Genomic DNA, 23,815 nt, shown 5'->3' on the forward strand with positions numbered 1-23,815 from the left:
CATAATTACGAAATAGAATATATTTGTATATATATGGTATATTTTAATGAGATAGTATCTCATTACAATGCACTTTTATTATTTTAACGTTATGTTAGAAAATAGAACGACTGATGGAGATAGTTATCTCCATATAATAAGATAACTTTGTTTTTTAATTAGAGTGGGAGAAACGGGCTTCCATACATTAAAATCATGCAGTGAAGTCTTTTATTGTCAATATTCAAAGCAATATGATGACTCTTCAATTAAATGCCTTACAACATTTAATTTCTCTTTGGGATCAATAAAGTATACTGCTCAAAAAAATAAATAACAGATAATAAATAATAAACAACACAACATAACTCCAAGTAAATCAAACTTCTGTGAAATCAAACTGTCCACTTAGGAAGCAACACTGATTGACAATCAATTTCACCTGCTGTTGTGCAAATGGAACTTTGTACAGAACAAAGTATTCAATGAGAATATTTCTTTCATTCAGATCTAGGATGTGTTATTTGAGTGTTCCCTTTATTTTTTTGAGCAGTGTATTTCTTAATTTGAATGTCTTCTAGGGTTTCAAGATCAAGATGGAAGAATTTACATAGACCAAAACTGTTTCAAGGAAAGTAGTTTTTTTAAAAAAAAGAAAAGAATAAAGTAGAGTAACAATTACAACAATGGATGGATGGATTACCATCATTGCTAGAGTTTAGAAAAAATTGCTACTATTTTGCTACTATTTTATTTACTATTTACATTTCACTAAGGAGGCTAGAGTAAGATGTTAATTATTGCATCTATTATTATTATTAACTTATTTGACATTTGATGTCACATGTGCTTACAGTGAAAAGTTTTGCTCATTTTCACATGAAAAGGAAAACTATCCTCAATTAGACACGTTTTCAAGGCTGATGTTCTTCAAGTCTTTAATGTTGGCCCACTGTATAACTGGGTCAGATACTCCAGTTCTAAATGGAGCACAGTTATCAGAAATCACCAAAAATGTCTCCAAACTAAATGAATATCAGTTGTTAATGAGACAATGTTTACATCATGATAACAAACATCATATAAAAAAGGCTTGATCTATGTTCTCCTATAAAATCCTGGAATAAAACCGTTTCCATATGAGCATCTTGCAGATTTGGACCCACACTACAGATATCCAATGATTACTGACATGACAACAACCCAGCTGCAGAGCATCTGGGAGATTTTAAAAAACATTTGTTTAAATCAGCTCTAGCTGGTCAAAGACTGAGCTATCTACACCAAACAAACTCAAAAGAGAAAGAACAAAGAACACGCAAGCCAACAGCATTCAGCTTCATTATATTTAAAAAGAGAAGATACAAAAAGTGATTAAATGTTAGGTAAAATACTCACAAAACTACATTTTAATTTATGAAATTTGCAGTGTTCCAAATACACCAAGAAATTATCAGGCTGATATTTTTTGAAGCCTTAAATGAATACTTAGTTTCTGTAATTACATTCCCACATTCATGATTTCTGTAGCTTATTGCAGATTTGCCTACTTGCAAAATCCAGAGATTTCCAAGTCCAGAGATTTCAAAATAATAAAAACAGGAGATCACTTCCAATGTTCCATGATTCCTACAGGATCCTATCAAAATAAGGTTTAAGTCTATCCTTAATCACCACATACTGGCACACAAATCTTCAGTCATCCACATTAGTTTTGGTTTTCCAGAGACACACACCAGGCAAGTCAGGAAAATCAGGAGGAGGCAATACAAAAGCTGCCACTGCTTGCTGGATGAACTAAACATTTGACATGTTTCTGATTGTTGCTGCTGTCCAGGAAGTTCTCGTCCTTTCTTCAGGCTGTGGTGCCTGTCCCAGCGTCAACAGGGCCTCAGCCTCCCACAGCTACTGGGAGCTTGGATACTTCAGGCAAAACCTGTTAAATGCATCATAAATGGCCTGTCTGGAGGAAAAAGAGAAACATCATCTAATTATTTGGCTGACATAATGATGCATAAAGCCGAGGACGAAAGGAAATTACATTAAGAGAAAAAATACATAAAAGCCATAACTCTGTTGAGGAAGCCAGGTTTTGCAATGCAAAACAGTAAACAAATAAACGTAAAAATGTAAAAATGCATATTCAAAACAAATGACAATCATGGCAGATTAATGAAATTCAAAAATTCTTTATCAATCCCAAAGGGACATTAAATAATAAAATAACCTCTACATTTGTGTGACCAAAAGCATACAAGTTGCTTTTGGTCTTTAAAGGGGAATTATCATGTATTTTCGAGGCACATAATAACATTTTGTAGGGTTACCTTAACCATAACCCTAACCCCTATGTTATGTTCAGTTGTTATAAAAATGCTATATATCTCAAATATCACATAGAAGAAATTTGACATTGTAACTGAATGCCTTGAAACTGGGCTTCTGTCTCTTTAGGAAAGTCCTGCTCTTTCTGAAACTCCGTCTTCAGGTTTTTATCACATGGCTCCTCTATTGACCACTTGCATTTTTTTCAGCGATGCACTGAGAAGCCGCTCGGATAACGAGCTCAGCAGATCACAGTTCCACCAGGTGTTTGCTAATTGCTGCTGACGCTAGTCTGAAATCATGCGTTTTGCACTAGATGCAAAAATACTTGCTTGAAGAATTTCTCAAACTTGGATGAAAGGCAACACTCCAGATGTATTTTTGATGAGGGAATAACATTATGACATGATCTTTTCACCATAGTTAACTGGAATTTTGCCCAATTCCTTCACTCAGAGCTCAGTCTGACACGTACACACATCACACTTCTGTGATGGTCACAACCAAACCTCCACTTTGTCACTAATCTGGCAGTAGCTCAGGGTTGCTGTCTAGTTCATGTCTGTGACACAGAACCTGTCTTCCTTCGAATGGTATGATAGTTCCATGCTATATATTTTTATGTATTATTGTTTAAACATATGAAGGTGGCAACTTCATATGTTTACAAAAAGGTTTTTACTGCTTTGTCAGGCAGTCAAAACATGTGCAAAACATGCTTTATGAAGTAGTATTTCTTTGCAGTTTTAAAAGAAAATATTTCTTTCACTGAACTAATTTGTAATATATCAGTCTTTCACAGATTGTTGCATCTTGAACAGAGTGTTAGGCATTATCAGCACCTTAGGCATTTTTAATTAGTTTAAAATAAAAATAATGCCTAAGGTGTGCAACATTTCCCAATCTAAGTGTTCATCACCATCAAAAGGGACATAAAGGCAGCCAGAAGGGACTGGGAGACAAAGCCTTGTGGCTAAGGCACTTCAATGGCTTCATCTAAAATCTTAAGAGTGGTATTCAACATGAAAGAATAGATATAGATTCTGGCAGTGTAGTAGTGCTTGAGTCCGGTCTTGGTCTTAAGATGACTTTTTAATAGTCTCGTCTCGGGTAATGATGTGACGTTCACAAATGATCCGATTCCTTGAACAGCTCTTTATGAATGGTAGAACTCAAGTCTCAGTGAGAGCCGTTCTTAGCTTTTGTAATGTTTTGCACACATTGCAGTAGTTATTATTCCATCCATCCATCCATCCATCCATCTTCTTCCGCTTATCCGAGGTCGGGTCGCGAGGGTAGCAGCTTCAGAAGGGAGGCCCAGACTTCCCTCTCCCCGGCCACTTCTTCTAGCTCTTCCGGGGGAATCCCGAGGCGTTCCCAGGCCAGCCGAGAGACATAGTCCCTCCAGCGTGTCCTGGGTCTTCCCCGGGGCCTCCTCCCGGTGGGACGTGCCCGGAACACCTCACCAGGGAGGCGTCCAGGAGGCATCCTGACCAGATGCCCAAGCCACCTCAACTGGCTCCTCTCGATGTGAAGGAGCAGCGGCTCTACTCTGAGTCCCTCCCGGATGACTGAGCTTCTCACCCTATCTCTAAGGGAGAGCCCAGCCACCCTACGGAGAAAACCCATTTCGGCCGCTTGTATCCGCGATCTCGTTCTTTCGGTCATTACCCAAAGCTCATGACCATAGATGAGGGTGGGAACGTAGATCGACCGGTAAATCGAGAGCTTCGCTTTTTGGCTCAGCTCTCTCTTCACCACGACGGACCGGTACAGCGCCCGCTTGACAGCAGACACTGCGCCAATCCGCCTGTCGATCTCCCGCTCCCTTCTTCCCCCATTCGTGAACAAGATCCCGAGATACTTAAACTCCTCCACTTGGGGCAGGACACCCCCCCTGACCCGGAGAAGGCACTCTACCCTTTTCCGGCTCAAGACCATGGCCTCGGATTTGGAGGCACTGATCCCCATCCCGGCCGCTTCACACTCGGCTGCGAACCGCTCCAGCGAGAGCTGCAGATCACGATCTGATGAAGCCAAAAGGACCACATCGTCTGTGAAAAGCAGAGATGAGATCCTAAGGCCACCAAATAGGATCCCCTCAGCACCTTGGCTGCGCCTAGAAATTCTGTCCATGAAAGTGATGAACAGAATCGGTGACAAAGGGCAGCCCTGGCGGAGTCCAACTCTCACCGGAAACGAGCCCGACTTACTGCCGGCAATGCGGACCAGACTCTGACACCGGTCATACAGGGACCTGACAGCCCGTATCAAAGGGCCCGGTACCCCATATTCCCGGAGAACCCCCCACAGGGCTCCCCGAGAGACACGGTCGAACGCCTTCTCCAAGTCCACAAAACACATGTAGACTGGTTGGGCGAACTCCCATGCACCCTCCTGGACCCTGCCGAGGGTGTAGAGCTGGTCCAGTGTTCCACGACCAGGACGAAAACCACACTGCTCTTCCTGAATCCGAGGTTCGACTATCCGACGGACCCTCCTCTCCAGGACCCCTGAATAGACCTTGCCAGGGAGGCTTAAGAGTGTGACCCCTCTATAATTGGAGCACACCCTCCGGTCCCCCTTTTTGAACAGGGGGACCACCACCCCAGTCTGCCAATCCAGGGGAACTGCCCCCGATGTCCATGCGATATTGCAGAGTCGCGTCAACCAACACAACCCTACAACATCCAGAGCCTTAAGGAACTCCGGGCGGATCTCATCCACCCCCGGGGCCTTGCCACCGAGGAGCTTTTTAACCACCTCGGCGACCTCGCCCCCAGAGATTGGAGAGCCCAACCCAGAGTCCCCAGGCTCCGCTTCCTCAGTGGAAGGCATGTTGGTGGGATTGAGGAGGTCTTCGAAGTATTCTGCCCACCGGCCCACAACGTCCCGAGTAGAGGTCAGCAGCACACCATCCCCACTATAAACAGTGTTGGTGCTGCACCGCTTCCCCCCCCTGAGACGCCGGATGGTGGACCAGAATCGCCTTGAAGCCATACGGAAGTCTTTCTCCATGGCCTCTCCAAACTCCTCCCACGCCCGAGTTTTTGCCTCAGCAACCGCCCGAGCCGCATGCCGCTTCGCCCGCCGGTACCCATCAGCTGCTTCCGGAGTCCCACAGGCCAAAAAGGCCCGATAGGACTCCTTCTTCAGCCTGACGGCATCCCTCACCGAAGGTGTCCACCAGCGGGTAGTTATTATTATTCTCTTTAATTGAAAATATATAATCTGCAATGAATAAATGAAATAGAACACGGTAGGATCACACAGAGTGCATGCTCATTGCTCTGTTTTTGTCAGCTGTTCTGCTGTGAGCTGCAGGTTTCATGCAGCTGCAGAGAGGATGAGGACGGTAATGATGTGCTTCACTCTTCTTGCTTGTTGCTCCTAAGCTAATGTTCACAGTGGAGTGGTTTTTTTTAACGGTTATTGTGTTGCCTTAATTATTATATTTAATGATGCATGAGATCAATTTTGTTTCTGCCAAAGCAACTCAAGTCCACTTTTTTTCTCTATTTGTTATATTTTCCTTTTATTTTGTTTCTATATTACAAATGGCACTAACATTTTATCAATCCACAAGACACTTGTAAAAACACTAGATGGGCATTTTACATTGATATCTTGAATTTGTGTCTTTTTTAAGGATATATACATATTTTTATCTGCAAGATCATCATGTGTTTTTTTAAATTAGTACAGATGATTCAACTTTTTTGTGAGTTTCAACCACAAAAACTATAAAACTGTATTTGGGATAAATGGCATGTTCTTTCAAACACATGTTTTTAAAAATCATTTGAAATGATTGAACTGATTTTTTCAATCATTTTAGCAGTCTCATCACTACTACAGTAGTTATTTCAGTCTTGGAGCAGAGTTTGTAGGTAACTGATGGAAGCTGAATCATTTGGTATTGAAATCTGTTTCCATGGTAACAGCTTTCCTTACCTGTATTTCTATTGGTTTCTATCATAGTTTATTGCACCACATCCAAACTGTGCAGATTGTGGACAGAGGTGGAAACAAAGAAAAACAAAGAGTTTGAATTGACAATGATACTGGTTAAATTGATTTCAATGTTTAATATCCAGGAGTTTTTCATTGGAATGTGAATCTTTAATATCAATTTGAGAAGGTTTTGATCATGCTTCATATTTTGTTACGTCGTGTAGCATGGTGCGCTAGTCTGGGTCTTGGGTTAGGTGGTCTTGACTATAATACAGGTTTCTGAGGAATTATTTCAAAATCTAAGAAGATTTCTAACGAGTCTTTAGCTTACCTAAAGAAATTCTGTTTAAACAGGTAAGCACTGATGTGCCCTCCATTCAGATATCTGATTTCACATCCAGGCCAAATCTCCTGAAGGCTGAGGACTCCTGTTCGAGGGATGTAGGCGTCCTCTCTGGCCTGCACCACAATTATGAGACCAGTGTCTACGGGTACTGGAAGAGTCAGAAAACAGTATTTTACTTTTGTATACATTGTTGGCATTTAAAGACCTTCTACAAAAACATATTCAGTTGCATGATTTTCATGGCAAGTTGCCAGGGTAAAGTTGTAGCTCTTGTTTATTTAGAGGCAAGACTTAAATAACGTTAATACAATCAAATATTCTCTCAAGGCACGCAACAAGAAAGTTAAATTAGTTCAGAGGTCAGTTAATCCAAGTATTAAAAATGCAGTCAAGTTCAGTTTCTTATTCAAACTGGTTAAAAGGTTTTCTATAAAATGAAAGCCAGCAGATTAAATTGAGTCAGTGATTAGATGAATCCGTCCTGGGGGGAGGGATTCCTTTGACAATGCCGGATAGTCAAAACACACACCAGGTCTGGTGTGACCAGATCTATGTGTAGATTATATCTACACATAGATCTAATTCATATCTGTGACTAAGTTTACATCTAAACTCGAGTGATCAGAGATGTTTCCCTCTATTGATCCTTCCTTTGACAGACTGACCTCACTAGCACATATGTTTTGGGATTGTCATAACAATCTTTGAATACTATTTTTCAGACTTTTTCCAAAGTTTGGAAAAAAAAAACTCAGATCAAGTCAGACCTAATTATGGATCCATTTGGTGTGAGGCTAGCTGCTGACAGACACACAGGACAGAAATATTTGTTTAGTGATTTTAATGGCACCATTTTGTGAGGTTGGAAACAGAACACACACACTCCCAACCTCTACCTCACTTGGCTTTAATAAAAGACATACTGGGACATTTAAAACATGGGGGAAATAAAAATTCATTCAAATGCAACAAAAAAGAAAAGGTATAGTTTCTGAGAGTGTTGTAGTCAGATTTTTTACTCCACATGACAGTCCTTCAATTGTTTCGGTACAAATATGTGCCTCAGTTTGGTACAGCAATGTATAAGACGTCCTCTGATGTTTGATTTTCTGGTTTTGAGCAGTCACATTTTTGTACCGCAATAATAAAAGGAAGATTAAAAAGATAGCGAAAATCACAAAAAATAGGAGATAATGCAAAATCGGAGAGTAGTAGGAGAATGCAGCAGAGTGAGAAGCTAAATTGGGAGAAATATGATCTCTCTTTTTAATTTTGATTCAAACTCTTACTGTGGCATTTTTAATCAGTCAGAGGCTTTTAACTGTATTTTGTGGACTTCCTGATAGTGAAGAGATGCAGTAGTCCAGCCTTGAAGTAACAAATGCAGGGACTAGTTGTTTATCATCACTCCTATATTTTTCTAATTTTGCCAATATTCCTGAGTCCAAAGTGCTAGTTGCAAGATTGTAACATCAAATTTTACTTGAACTTGCAAAATAAACCAAGACATCTGGCATGTCCAGAGGAGGCACTGACATGGAAAAAGGAGGTGGAGTGTAAAATGAAAAGAGTCCTTCAAGAGTCCTTTTTCCAACTCTTGAAGCCTTTTATCATGGGGAGGATCATTTGCCAGACACCAGGCAGGGAGGAACCTGTGAACTCAGGTAGAAGAACTTACCAGAAAAGTTGGCCATGTGTGTGCATTCATCCATTACACCTTTCATGAAGCTGATTGACTCTGTGTGTAGCGATGGCCGACAACATTTGTGGGAGTTCATCTTCTTCCCATGACCCACACTGTGAGCAGTGATGGTTCTAAAACACAAAAAGGAACCAACTCCTTAACTTTAAAGTCTAGGTGCTAACACTTTGTAAGAGGAGGTAAGGATTTTAAACTGAACAATAAAGATTAGTTCAAAATACTGACATGCATTAAGTTCTTGAGTGGTAGAAAGCTGTATGTATGAGAGTATTTTTAAATGGCAGGTTCATTTCTTTATTCTGTGTTTCTAGATCTGATTATAGATTAACATACTGAGGATTTTGGCTTCCTGTCTGAAAAAAATATTTATATTTAAATATAAGGATTTCTTCAGGAAATGTAACATTTCTCTGCTGGCTTCATTCAGTGAACTGTTATTGACTAAATAGATGTAGTAATGGTCTCAAACAACAATTACCCGATATTAGTTCCGCTGCTGTTGACTAGTGATGAGCTGACTTCAGACTGCGTCTCCACTTTAACGAAGCGACCATCTTTGATTGGCAGAGCTCCAGCAAGGCCAAGCAGATTCCCTAAAGAGTCCACATTCCTCTGCAGTTCTGTTCCCATCTTAAAAGAATCAGCCTGACAGGCAGAGGCATAAAGAGGAAACAATAAGCATAACACTTGTGCTGTGGGATGAGGTCTGTATATTTGTATTTGCTCACCTTACTAATTAACAGATTTTTTTCCATTCAAATTTCATAAACCTTATGGAATTATGAGATTATAACTATTCATTCCATGAGGTTTGTGAATAAATGGAATTGTTATGCAGTAATTTAGTGATGTTCAAGGAATGATGAGATGTTTACCCCACAGTACTCCAGCAGCTTGATGATCTCCGTCTCATACACTGAATTAATTGCATACTGCTTCTCCAACTCGGCCCAGTTTACTGCTCTGCTAAGCACACCCTGGATTCACACACACACATTACACCAGCTCACTCTTAGTTTGATGGAACAACTGAAAGAAAACAGAAACACTACTTGGCAGGTCTTCAACCATCCATTAAAGCACAAGTTCTAATGATCTTTCAGTGTTTTTCTTTAGACATTATGTCTAAAGACCATCACAGGCTACACTGTACAGCCATAACACAAGTCGACCAGCTGCGGTCTGGACAGCTGGTTAAAATATAGTGAATAGGAAACTCGTAGTGGTGGAATTAAACTTGGTCCATGTTTTTGCCTAAATTTGAGCCGAAATTTTTATTTGATGCTGTTTACATTTTTCATCAATGGGCATTTGACGTTTTTCACAAACTGCTGAGGGATGACAACATTTTCTTCAATCAAGAGAAGGTTTAAAGTTCAGTTACTCTGGCAATAATAATAATAATAATAATAATAATAATAATAATAATAATAATCTTTATTTAACTAGGTTTGTCCCACTGAGATCAAAATATTTGTCTGACAGTTGGGTTAAAAAACTTAAATTACACCACATAATTACATTAAACGTGTACAAACAATAAAATAAAATATACACAAAGCCACTCAAACTAAACAATAGCATTTCTGCAATTTGAAGAATTTGCACTTGTAAACTAACAGCACTCTTGAGCTGATCCCGTCAATTTTCAATCTGGATTGGAGGAAGTCTAATAAATCCCAAACTGTGGAGGAGAACATCGACTTCTTGGAGTTTGGCTCCATAGAGTGCAGATGTGTTACAGAATCTCATCTCAACATCTCTGCACTGAGATTGCCTCCAATGGTTACAAGCATTGCTTTGCCCCACACCACCAAACTGCCTCCACCCAAAGCTTTTTGCTACTGGAAAAAATAGTATTTTGGAAGGTTTTCATGGCCATAACACAAATACTCAACTCATAAATGCATTTTCTTTACGAATGTGAAAGAGGCTTTCGAAGGGTAAAGGATTTTTAGAATATTGTTACAAATAATAACCAGACATGTATTTCCTTCCTTTTGTGCTATGCTATTTTTATCTGCAAGATTTTAGAAACAATGCCTTACCGTGGTGAACACACTGGAGGCAGTAGACCACGACAGACAGGGAATCAGAGGAATTGGTTTGGGCCAGTTGGTCACTGCCAGAGATGCCATCTAGACACAAAACATCGAGTCCATGAAACAAATGATCTGTACATAGAAACCATCTCATCATAAGATAGCCTTCTTTTATTTTCATTATTCAAAAAGATTTTAGTAACTTTATGGAAAGATGGTGAAAGATGACTTTCTGGGTGATTAGAGTGGAAATAAACTCCCCAGGATACAGTTTGGCGACACTGGCTGGTATCATTTTATCAAACATGTCTGTCCATGGAGCTTCAAGGTTTGCTGACTGGCTGACTGCTTGGAAACAGCTGGAAACAGAGCAATTACCCCATCAGTTCCAAAAAGAAATCACAAATTTGTACATGTAAGATCAGGACAAAATGAAGTTCACTTTGGAAATCACCAATGAGTTTACCTCCTGCTGAGTATCGAAAACACGGTAAACATGTTGCTGGGATCAGGCACAGATGACATCTGGAGTTTTTTTTATTCAAAAAAGGTTTTATTTATCTTTTCCACTGAACGTAATAGCCCAGCTTGACTCGCACTCAGTGCCAAACGAGCCACAGCAAAACAAAGCAGTACACAGAATGAAAAAGGCATGTTCAAGGAACATATGTAAACATCGGCGTTCAATGGCGTCTTGGAATCATCAGCACTGCAGATCAAGGCAGGAAATAGACAGGAAAAACATTGTTTCTGAGTGTTAATGTCCACAGGTACCCAACACAATTTGTTTATCAATTATTTTTATCAATATCTTCAAAAATCCAAGGCAGAACATCAGCATAAAAATGGATCTGCAGGTTTAAACAGTGATCAAAGACAAAAAAATCGTACAAACTTAAAGCGGTCAGCAAAAAGTAGACTCCCCCCCATCACCCACTTACTAAAGTCACCAGGTGAGCAACAATCGCTAGAAACACCACATGATCAAGAGATACACCTATCCACAACATAGATGGTCTCGTCTTCTCAAATATTGCTTTTGACAAAGAAATACAAACATTGAAACTTATTTTAACATGTTAACAAAGACACAGGACAAAAGAATGTTGCCGTATTCATATGTCCACACCTGCTAAATGACTATAAGTCACATTGTTTCCTAGCGTTTGCCACAGACAGTTTCTCCAGAAGAACATCTTTCAAGTGAAATGAGGAACAAGTTAGCAATTTTCAGGTTACTGAGGGCCAGGCTAAGGTGTGTGAGTATATTCAATCTACTCACATATCCTCCCATAGAGATGCCAGTCATTCCTAAGGGCCAGTATCCTTCTCTCTCCAGCCAGCGCAGCAGCACAGTTGACTCCAAGATCAACGCCCCTCCCATCACAAACAGGTCCGACACATTCTTTAGACATGACCTCCTGAGATACAAAAATAACTTAATGTTAACTGGCGGGTCTTATAGCTGTCAATTACAATCTCATGTGCTACTGCCACGTTGGGAAGTCTCTGATTATTATCTGCTTCTACAAAACAGGTCACCACATGTTTAGAGAGTTCACTTACAGTTGGTCTTTGGGTTTGCGATAGCCATTTGACCTGTTGGTCAAGGAACATAAAAAGATTGCACACACTACAGCTGCATTTTATGTATTGAAAAACTAAAACCACACATTTCTGTTGGAATTCCTAAGTGGGTAAGATTCATGTTAGAGCTATGTGTGCTCTGACTGTAGGGCAGTTTAGTGAAGACAACAGCAGGCTTGTTGTCTCCACTAGACAACAAGCCTGATGCACTCGAAACTGTGCATCAGTTTGGTGAGGCGTTCTTCATCCTAGTCCTCCCAGGAACAACCTGAGCTGGGAGAGAAATCTTTGCAGCATTTGTATCTGTGTAGTTCTATCAAACTCCTTCTTTCCATTGCTTGTTATCAAATCAAAATAAAGCAAGGAGACTGAACATGAACAAGAGCTCAATAATTCTTTCAAGGGAAACAAGCTTGTCATATTCTTAAAAATACAACTCAAGGTTAATTAAGGAAAACATTTTGTTGAAATAAAGTTTATTTTTTACAAATGAAAGAATTGATACACAAATACCGTAATAATAAGCTGAGAGTTTTTTCATGATCCCAAAGAGGGATCTTCAGGTAAATAATTACTTTTGGTTTAGTAGGTACAAAGTTGAATAAGTTAGGGATCGTTTTTCCAACCAAATACCTTGAGCTTGTTAAGGTTACCACTTCTCTACACAACCAAAACTAGGTCATGAGTATCAAACTACAAGGCAAGTTCAACCATCTGACACTGACATTGAACATAAATACACACTACTAAAGCAGTTTAACAAGGAAAAACTGAAATAAATGTATTTACTTGTGTATATGGACACATTGCCGGTTTAGGCATATGCTCAAAGACATATAAAGGATATAATATGGATTTTCCAGAAGCAGAGAAGCCATTCCTGCCTCCTTGATCATGGGCCTGGCCATCAAGGTCCGACGCCGCCAAAAAAACTACAAACATAGAAGAGACAAATAGAACAGAATGAGAAAATCTCATAGCACTCTTTACTGAACTGATGTGTAGTTCCGCTTGGACTGTAAATTCTCCTACTGCAGGTCACTGGAGACGTGTGAGAAAGATTGCTGCTGCAAAGCTGACTGCACTGTTTTTTCTTTTGTTTTTTTATAGAATATTTTTGGCTCTAGTGGCCTTTATTTGATAATGGACTGACAAGATGGTGTTTTATGAAAGAGGGAGAAGTCATGTGCCAAAGGTCAATAATGGGATAGGGCCCTAACCCGTCTTAGGAGCTTTAGTTTAACCTTTGAGTCTGGTTTTACTTTTGACAGACATGTTAAGCCTCTGGTCCATTCCTATTTATATCATCCGAGAAATATTGTCAAATTAAGGTCCATTGTGTCACATCCATAGCTGGAAATAATGATGCATGCTTGTGTTTCATCATGTTTTGATTATTGAAATTAAATTTAAGCAAGTCTCAGCAAAACTTCCATACACCGTTTGCAAGTTGTACAAAATACTGCTGCCAGCGTTCTGACAAAATACTCAAAGTTTTAATATGTGATTCCAATCTTGATGTAAATCCACAGGCTCTCATTTTTCCAGAATAAATAATTGTTTCATAATTTTTGCTAGAGGTTGTTATAAATATGTTAAAATTATGACACACTGCTACATGATATGAGGTATTGTTAACGACACTGTTGCCCCCTGCTGGTCCAGGAGGGTTGAATGCTGCAAGTCAGTGACTCGATGCAATCTATTGAGTTTCCTTAGACACGGTATAGAGAATACTGCATTGTTTGACAACTAGGATCAAGAGGAATGTACATGTATGTATGATTGAACTAAAATGTCTTTTTTGTAAAGTGCCTTGAGACAACTTTTGCTGTGAACTGGTGCTAACTGAATCTGTATAATTATGAAACCCAGTGAATATCAAATGATTTTGTTTTATGACCTGAAACAAGAAAACTCAGACACTTAATAGTATGGAAATGAAAATGCAGAGAGCTTACATGATCTCCAGTCCCAGCTAACTGAATACATACTGGTCTGTTCCTCTGCCACCTCTTTGGTACAATAAATTGGAACCTGAAACAACACATACACTTGAAGTACTGCTTACACATTAGAAAAACACATTACTGTATGTAAGCTAAAATAAGAGTTAAAGTGACAAAATAGATTTTTCTTATTTATTGTTTTCTAGTTTAAAACATTACTCTAGACGAAAATAATCTGCTACAGCATAGAGAAAAAGGTTTAATACCTTCTTTAATAACTTCTAGATGCATGTATTTCCCAAGAATATTTCTCAGTCTCATTCTTACATATTACATTCCATAAGTCATTATTAATCATTGTCATATGACAATGTGTATGACAAGCTAGAGAAGTGCAGCACTTCTGTAGCTCTAAAGTTTATTCTATGTTTATGATGCTCTTCAAATAGTTGTTGTAAAACATGTCTGGATAAACATGTTTATCCAATTGTACTTTCCAGTGAGCACTGTTTGGCCCAAACTCCAGAAGTGAAAAGAACATCATTACATTAGAAATTGGGACCAGATCTCCTCGCAAGATTTCAGACCAAGGAGTGAAAATAAGTAGCAAAAAGGGTCAGATGTGGACACGACTGTGTTCAAAGAAGTTCCCCACCGGTTAGTTTCAATTAAGCTGTAGTCATTACAGCTTAATTAACTGATCCAAGAATGATCACCGGAACCAGGACACACTGCTATCATCATGAAAGGGGCCAACCAGCCATCACACATTCTTCAGTTCAGACAAAATTGGTGTCAATCAACTCAACTACATTTGTGCTGGTTTGTGCAGCAAAAACCTTTGCTTGTGCTGCTTTGGCTTTGAATATATTAATGAAAGTTTAAAGGTCAAAAGGTCAACCAGCAACCACATTTTTACAAAATCAAACAAAATTTGTATGGAATGTTTGTGCTATGTCGAACACAAACGTTTGACACAAATTTTGTATGCTTTGAAGAAGGTGGAGGGGAAAACTTCACTCAGGTTCTAGACCTTTCTAGAACCTGAGGAATATATTCAACAAGTACTTTTACTTTCAATACTTTAATGTATTTTTAAAAGAAAGCACTTACTTTTACACAAGTAAAAATGTTAGTGTAATAGTTTTTACTTAAGCAGAGTGTTTGAATAAGTTCTTCACCACTGACCAACCTGCTATCTGAGAGCAGTTCCTAACATAGAACTTTTCTCTCAGACTTCACCACTGGTTCCTAGAGGTTCTATCATTACAATGGGAGGCAGATCCTGTGGAACCAGCTTAGTCTGTGAGGCAAACCCCATGTCTACGTTAAGTCTAGGCTTAAAACTTTCCTTTTTGGTAAAGCTCATGTTTAAACACAGGGTAATGTTTCTTGGACTAACGCACTGATGTCAAATTGCATTCCTCGACTGCCAGAGTCCTGCAACTTTTAGATGTCTCTCTCCTTCAGCACCCCTGGCTCCAATATGAACTTATTAGCAAAGCTTTATAAAACTTGACTGCATGCTAGTGAGATAGTTTCACCATTTAGTGAAATGGTAAAACTATAGTCCACCAGTTTGACACTGGTGAGCTAAAGGGTCACAAAAGTCGTCTGGGTAGCGTAGCAACCAGATGACAACTCCTGTGTATCTCAGCAAAAATCTAAATTCAACTACCCAGTTGTGTATGGTGGGGAAAAATGCTGCTTCTCTGTGGCTCATCCTCTCATTCTAAGGGCTTAGGTTTTCTGTGAAGTTATTCTGCTATGTTAGGCTGCTGGAGGACAAACTTTATTCTTCTACAATTGTATGTTATTATATTTAAACTAAAAGATATTAATAAACAAAATTAAACCATGACTTATTTAATTTTGATATTATGGAAATATGAATTAAAAATGGCTTGAGATTATCTAAAAACTCAAAGTTCTTATTATACTAGATGCAAATGTTTCCATCACAGATTCAAAGGATCACCAGACTGCCATGTTGGGTACCTTGCTTTGACAGCCTCTTGTGGCAGGATGCCTGGCACCAAATGCTCCAAAGGAGAAATGAAGAATCCATCATGGATGTGGCAGTCAGTGAGCTCCTCTGTCTAGGCAAAATGCAGAAGAAAAGATGATGAGAACACAAAAACTTAGTACCAAATGTTTTTAAATAAAAGCCCAAAACAAACCTTGTTTATGTAAACAGGATAGTCCACAGGCACAAGTGTCTTGCACTTCTCTCTGTCTCCAATGATCTTTCGAAACTCAAAAATTCTGCAAAACACAAAAAACAAAGAATTAATTTTTGAAATCTTTGTATATTTAGTGTTGGGAGGAATAATGGAGGTCATAAATATCCATTCAATATTGTCTGCTTATCCAAGATCAACCACTACTTCTAAACCTGTGGCTTGGGATCACCAAGTCGTCAGCTTGGTGAAAGCGGTCCTGGTACTTAAATAAGTGGTAGAGAGACAGGGGGTCAGGATCAGGTCCGGGCATTGCCCACAGCGTCAGCCGTGCCCCCCTGGCCCCCCCAGACTGGAAACTGTTTGTTGTTTTTTGCCTTAAAGTGGCCAACTCTCTGTTATTCCTATATTGATTTTGATACAGTAGGGGCTTCCGCACTTCCCATATATGTGCTCTCTTTCACTTGTTTAAGCAGTTAAAATTGTTTAATCCGTTGTTAACAAGTCGTACCATGTTTTTCCGAGCAGCCTTCAAACGCAACATGAGCGCTTCGACGCTCGCGCTTTTTACACCCTGTGCAGCAGAGACGGAGACCTGCTGCTGCTGTGCAGAGCTACACAGGTGTGTGTTAGAATCCTGGCAGCAAACCAGCAAAACGCAAAGAACTTTGCACAGTTTCTTCCCCAAACCAACCGACTGAGTTGAGTAGTTTCTGTTGATCATGTTGTAATACCGTTGATCGTTGGCACTTGTGCATTGTTTGGCCTGGTGAGTCTGTGTCGCAGTCCTTGTAAAGTTTGAAACATGATAATCAAAATGGAATAGCTCGATAATTGTGACAGAACAAAGAAGTGGCCTGGAGTTGATAGATATACACATCGGACAGATGAGATTCCCCGAGTTAACCCAGTGTGGCCCTCTACCACCAATAGTTTGCCGCACGTTTAGGCTCTTTAAATATGTATATATTTTAAATGTTAAGTTGACATTCGTGACTACAAAACAGACCAGCAAATATTGCAGTAAGCATACTGCAAGCAAACGCAAAACTTATTGCGAGGGAAGGCAAAAAAAAAAAAAATCCCCATGTCCCTAGAGGGCTCTGTAGTACCGTTTTCTTCTACTTGAGTAATATTATTATTGCTGCGTAGATTGATTTTGCATAAAATCAAAATGTGCCGACGGATTTTGGATTATATAACAGGGTATGATGAAGAGCCTGAAATAGGCATTACTTTTAACATAGTGTAATAATAAGTGGAATGGAATATTCAACCAAAGTTATTTTTGGAGTTTTGCATTATTCCAAGAATGTAAGCTCCAACATACAACTAGTAAATAAACTTCTAGGTGGTAAAGCAAGGATTTTGTTACCTTTTGAGGTCTTCGGGCTTTCCCCATCCCCCAATGAAAAGTTTGGTGAGGAGAAGCCTTCTGTAAAATACATCCAGCCGACTCATACCCATGGACTAGACCTGGGCATCTACAGAGAGAGACATTAGCCGTCTTCACAAAGTAGATCAACCAGAACTTTATGGTACACAAATTACTACAAATTGAAGTCAAAAATGGTGTCAAAGTGAGAAACAGAGGGGGGTTGTGTGCAAATCCAGGACAGGAATATGATCTCAAAATGTTCAACATTTTATTTATGGAGACTAAATATGTCACACACAATTATTAAATATGTCAAACAGTCTGTGGAATATCAACATGTGTAGAGAATTTGTAACTAAACAACTTTATTGGCAATATAAAGACAGCAATGAGAATGCGCTAATTGCCTACGGCATTCACTTGTGTGATACAGTGCCTACAACAGGTGTTATGCCGAGAATTGCATGCCCTGTCGAGAGAACGCGCATCGCTCTAAACTCTCACATATTAATGAGAAAACGGACTGAAATATGACTGAAGAGGCAACTTTTAAAGATATTCATAACATTATCGTGTTTCCTAACCCACCTAAAATGGTGGGTTTTATGTCGCAGATGAATTGAAATAAATACGGTTTTGACACCTTTATTGAGACATATGAGTCGAACGTTTTTGTCAGGTCTAAATACCTATTAAACAAAACACAGGAAAGACAAGAGAGTTAGATTCTTTGTTTCTCGCGAGGAGAGCAGACAGAGATGTGCTTTCAGTTACAAATCTCCAACCGCTCTGAAAAACACATCTCCCGCTCCTCTGTTTTATTGATTTTAGGAATCCTGCCACACGGGGCGCTGCAACTCTAAAAAGGGTGGAGGGGCACATAGTTACAGCGCTAATGACATTCAATAATCTAGACACATGTTATCTATACTCTAGATCCCTTTTGCTCCAAGCACGGCGTTGAATCGGACACGTTGTATAGCTTCAAAGCAACGGCTTTGTAGCACAAAGAAGCACAGAGCAGAGTTTATTGTCAGGCTTGTAAAACTCTGCTGGGAGCAATTAACACCTCCATCTCTCATAGGAAGTCCTGCAGGGCAACAGCTGCTGAGAGTAGCTGTCACCTCTCTCTTCCAAGGAGGGATTTAGGAAGGAATCAGAATTAATTAACATACAGAAACATTATCTAAATGTAACTACAAGGCTACATGATACAACAAATATTTGATAATTACTAATAATACAATTTACCTAACAGTTTTACACTCAGTGTCTGATGAAAATATTCTCCGCACATGTTTCGCAATTTTCCGCTTTTGCTTTTAACAGCTTAACGCATGAGAAAACAGAGGCCCATTATGTAGAAAATGTGATATCAACTTTAACTGTCTAGTCTATTATATAGGAGGGGATGCATTTTAATTTCGAAGCCTGCCATTATCTGCATCCCCTGTCTATTGTCCTATTGATATGAAACTTATACCAGTAGCTCAGAGAACAAGTGTGATTATGTAGAAACGGTTATTTTATTCTTAGCTCTTTATTTGTCCAAGTTAGCAGGAGGATCCATTTTTAGCCTGCCAATATCTGCATCCCCTGCCTATTTTCCCCAAATATTATCCTATTGATATGAAACTTAATATTTAGCAGAAAACAGCTAAAGAACAATGAGAGGATATTTTTAAATTTTATAATTTGGCCATTTGAATCGTTTTATTTTCAAATTGTCCATTAAAGCTGCAACAAGTGCTACCACCAGCAAATGTGTCAAGAACTCCCCAGCTAACACAGATTGATGAATGTGTACTACTTAAAGAGTTAGAGTTGAGTAAAGTGGGTTCTTTATTTCCTTTATTGTGAAATAATGCATAAGATTAAATAGTCCACTGACGCCAGATGAGGAAGGTCATCAGCAGCCTCCAAATGTCCCTTGCCAGAAAATGCATGACCTGCAGTGTGAAAATATTGGATGGTTATGTGTTACATGAAATTTTCTACATAATGACACATATCCTCTGAGCTACTGGTATGACTTTCATATGTGTATGACACCTTTTGAGCTGGAAAAACAGGGGATGCAAATATTGGCAGGTGAATCATTTGCTTTGCCAAAGAAAATGCATCCTCCTGCTAACTTGGAGAAATAAAGAGTTAAGAGGAATTTCACCTTTTCTACATAATCACACTTGTTCTCTGAGCTACTGGTATAAGTTTCATATCAATAGGAAATTGGCAGGGAATGAAGATAATGGCAGGCTCGTCCCCTCCTATATTAATAGACTAGAAAGTTAAGGTTGATATCACATTTTCCACATAATGGACCTCTGTTTTCTCATGCGTTAAGCTATTATGGTGTTAAAAGTCAAAACGAGGAATTGCAAACATGGGAATGGGCGCTATATAAAAGTTAGGACGATTCCAAGGGTCCCTGACCGACAGGGGACCCTCTACAAAATAGTTTTTTGTTGGTGTTTATAGAAATAGAAAAAAATTGGGGGCCCTGTTAATAACTAAATTAATCATATTGTGTTTTTTAAATTGCTTTTAGCAGCTAAATGAAATATTATCCCTACCACACTACATAGCACACAATCATATTTGCCCTGAACACTCCTATGGATCTGCATGAAATGGTTCGTTCCTGCTTGACGGTGAAGGTGTTCAGCAGCTGTCAGTAGAAAACATGGACGGCTGTAGCAGTTACTGTGCTGCTAAGGAAAGTTGTAAAGTCAGGTTCCCAAAATTTGTAACCCAGTTTTTCTCCAAGAGAGGTGGGTAGATTATCAACCATTTAGCACAGTTAGCTTAGCTAAAGACTACTGTTTGCCTTCTTTTCATTTAATGAATGAGGGTGGGGGATCTACCAACTTATTCATATATTTAACTTCTTCCTGTACATTTTACGACACTTAATAGCTGAGTCAGTCAACAGCAGCTCTAACCCCCAATAGCCGGCATAACCCTTCATCCCTATCCCAGTGATAAAGGTGAGCAATACTGTGTTCAATGACAAGCTAGTTAGCATCATTCCAGAGAGTCTATGTAGATTTTTCCTGTCTGCTCTTTTTGCAATTACACAACAAAAGCAATATATTTGTTACTGACAGAAATTTACTCTTAATAAAATGAGATCCTATTTGCATAGTGTATGCAGACTTTTGCATGTAAAATTCATTAGCAGTACATATTGTGCTAGTATCAGTATTGGACCAAAGAAAGCAAGGCAGTTCCAAGCAGAGGTGGGGACTCGAGTCACATGACTTGGACTCGAGTCAGACTCGAGTCGTTAAAATCACGACTTGAGACTTGACTTGAAAAAATGCTCAAAGACTCGGACTTGACTTTCATGCCATTGACTTGGGACTTGACTCGACTTGAAGCTGTTTACTTGAAAAGACTTGATATTTTTTACTCAAAGTCTTAAAATTTAAAACACATTATTTATAAAGTGGCGTCATTAATTAATGTCACTCATTCCGTATCAATATGCGCAGACCGTCACTATGGTTTTCCTCTCTCCTTATGTATGTATGTGTACGTAGCTGCAGCACAACCAATCAAATTAACAGGATTTGGACGTTTAAAAAAAACGCGGCAAAGCTACAGAGCTCAGGGAACGAAATACGAAATAACTGCTCGAATATGCTTCCGCGAGTAATTTCTTTTGGCTACATAGGTTATGAACTTTCGACTAAAAAACGAACTGCAACTTGTAAAACATGCAAGAAGAGAATATCGGATGGAGATGCCACGACGTCCAACTTTGTCCGGCATTTGAAGCTTCACAAAGATCGGTAGGTGGCACTTTTCTTTTGCTGTAAGATAGTTGACTTTAGCTAACTTCGTGTTAGCATGTGTACTCCGGGTTAAATTGGTGATGATTTACCATAAATCCGGTCCTTCAAATGCCTCCACAAATAATGTGCACCGTGTTAGCTCAGGAAGCCGGTGGATAGTGAGCGGGGCTCCGGAACAGAAAGCAGATTCTGGACCCTGAACACTGGGAACAGAGTCTCTCTGTCCCATTATGATGATGAGCCGGGTCTAGTATCATCTAAGGATGGTTGGTGTATTTGAAGACATCTACGTTGGGAAATTATATTGACAATATATTGTTTTGACAGGTCAGAGAAAAGAGGAAAAAACTGCTGTTATGGTTCTTTGTATTGTGCTGTGGAAATGTCAGCATTTTCGTCTTTTTTTATTGAATATCAAGTTTAACAGAACTGGGCAATAAAGTGGTCCAATTTAAAAATGTTTTTTATACTTTGGTTTCAGCTACACATGTTCTATCATTTGATATAAATACATATTTTAAAACGAACAAATGGTCTATTATTTGAATTTTATGTATAATTGCAAATAAAAAAAAATAAAATAAAAACGACTCGAAATGACTTGAAATTAAAGGTTCCTGACTTGAGACTTGACTCGACTTTTGCCTGTCTTTACTTGAGACTTGACTCAGACTTGAGGACAAAGACTTGAGACTTACTTGAGACTTGCAACACAGTGACTTGGTCACACCTCTGGTTCCAAGCCTTTAAAATTGTGGCACTTTTGATGGGTCAGATAGACTCAAGAAATTATAACAGCAGGTGAGCAGGAGGGGCCCAATTTCATTTTTTGTCATGGGGCCCAAGATTCCTGGCAGCGCCCTGATTGCGAAACATGAGCGGAGAATATTTTCATCAGACACTGAGTGTAAAACGTTCGACTCATATGTCTCAATAAAGGTGTCAAAACCGTATTTATTTCAATTAATCTGCGACATAAAACCCACCATTTTAGGACTTGCATGGTTAAGAAACATGATAATGTTACGAATAGTAAGTTGCCTCTTCGGTCATATTTCAGTCCGTTTTCTCATCAATAGGCGAGAGTTTAGACCGATGTGCGTTCCCGCGACAGGGCATGCAATTCTCGGCATAACACCTTTTTCTTTCATACATTTTTGTGAAACAACCCTCAACAAATGTTTTACTCTAGCTCCAGATAACAACACAGTAGAAAGGGATTTTAGGAGAGCGCTGTGACAGTATGATCCAGAAACGAGACAAGACGAGAAAACCAGAACAATTGGAGAAAGGGAGATCACAATGGAGATAAGGCAATGAATGAAGGTCAGCGAGCACGAAACGACACATCGAAAACCTGACACTTCAGGGTAAGTTTCGCTTGTTACACAGACAGACGTACGCACGTACGTACTGCCCCTCCTGTGCCCGTGACAGATAGTAAAACACTTGTTAGAAAGCTGGTCAAAGTTCAGCTCACTGTTAGAAGCATGAAGGTAGCCTGCCGGGTCCATTATAGTCAAATGATGAGCAGAGGATGGTCACGCTACCTCAGAGCATTCTTACACGGTAGGAGGTTAGGCTGCTTCTAAGGTTGCAGAAAACTCTGCGGCCGAAGCTCTGGGTGGAAGGAAGACAACCGAGTAAATTCAAGCTCTGTCCAAATGGATTTTCGTTTTTCTTTTGATTGTCGGTAATCGACAAATAGGAGCGCGGCCGCCACCAACTGGACTGGAGTATGAAACAGTAGAGAAACAGAAAAAAGCATCTAGATTGCGATTCTTTTTTCTTTTGCTTTATTTTCTGTTCTTTCTTTTCTTTCAAAACTACGAAATCAACACACTTTCCTGGTTTGTAGATTGAGCTTGCCTTAAAGTTTCACATTAGGGCTTTTTCACAAAACCAGGATAGTGGATTAAGTCCGGATTTTCCGGATATCTTGGTTTAATTAAATGTGTGTCGGTCAGACACTGTGTTGACGGGGAAAAGTGAAGCGGGGAAAAGTGAAGGACTCTGTGCACATTAGAACATCAACTGCAGTATTGTGTATATATTTATTATATTTTGGTTTCCATGTATGTTTTGTGTTTTGTATTGTTTATTTAATTTTCTTCTTTAAAAAATACATAGTATTGAAAACAGTTACTCTCTTGTATTGTTTTATTGATTTCTGACGACAGCTCCAGCAGACGAATTTAGTTTTCTGATGTCAGAAGCTATCTAGTCCTTCAGTGCATTAAGTACTGCTACATTATAAACATCAAATAGTGCTACACGAGGAAGGTTACATTGGTGCTGTGACTCCGTGATTCCTGATCTGCTTGATGCTGTTCACCCGGGTTGCTGTGTCATCTACCTATGAGCTGCCTCTTCACTTCACATGTCAACACACCTGGGTTACAAGGTTAAAGGACTGAGGGGAGAATATTTATTGCCAATAAGTGACTGATTTTTATTTGAGTGTGTTTTATTTTCATTATTCCATTTTGAAATGGCAGAGATTCCAACCTAATGTTGAAAATGTGAACAGTCAACCCTCCTTTGGGAGAGGCAGAGTTGTAATGGGTCTCACTTTT

At 39.3% G+C, this 23,815-nt stretch overlaps 1 protein-coding gene across 3 annotated transcripts; it reads right to left on the reverse strand.

Annotated features, from left to right (window-relative positions):
* Positions 1-900: 900 nt before the first annotated feature.
* Positions 901-22,929, reverse strand: abhd18 (abhydrolase domain containing 18). 3 transcript variants are annotated; one of them, XM_023328734.1, is made up of 14 exons: positions 22,806-22,929; positions 17,440-17,548; positions 16,065-16,149; positions 15,883-15,983; positions 13,897-13,972; positions 12,783-12,867; positions 11,915-11,942; positions 11,631-11,769; positions 10,355-10,444; positions 9,182-9,283; positions 8,785-8,951; positions 8,283-8,419; positions 6,590-6,752; positions 901-1,942 (listed from the first exon to the last, which is right to left on the reverse strand). In XM_023328734.1, exons 2-14 carry the CDS (start codon positions 17,529-17,531, stop codon positions 1,885-1,887), a joined length of 1,323 nt encoding a protein of 440 aa, XP_023184502.1. In that variant the 5' UTR covers positions 17,532-17,548; positions 22,806-22,929; the 3' UTR covers positions 901-1,884. The 3 variants fall into 3 exon arrangements, with proteins under 3 accessions (XP_023184502.1, XP_023184501.1, XP_023184500.1); XM_023328733.1 differs by having other exon boundaries at positions 22,790-22,929; XM_023328732.1 differs by having other exon boundaries at positions 22,720-22,929.
* Between the last annotated feature and the right edge of the window lie 886 nt (positions 22,930-23,815).

This window comes from Xiphophorus maculatus, chromosome 23, assembly GCF_002775205.1.
Source record: "Xiphophorus maculatus strain JP 163 A chromosome 23, X_maculatus-5.0-male, whole genome shotgun sequence".
NCBI classification, from domain to species: domain Eukaryota; kingdom Metazoa; phylum Chordata; class Actinopteri; order Cyprinodontiformes; family Poeciliidae; genus Xiphophorus; species Xiphophorus maculatus.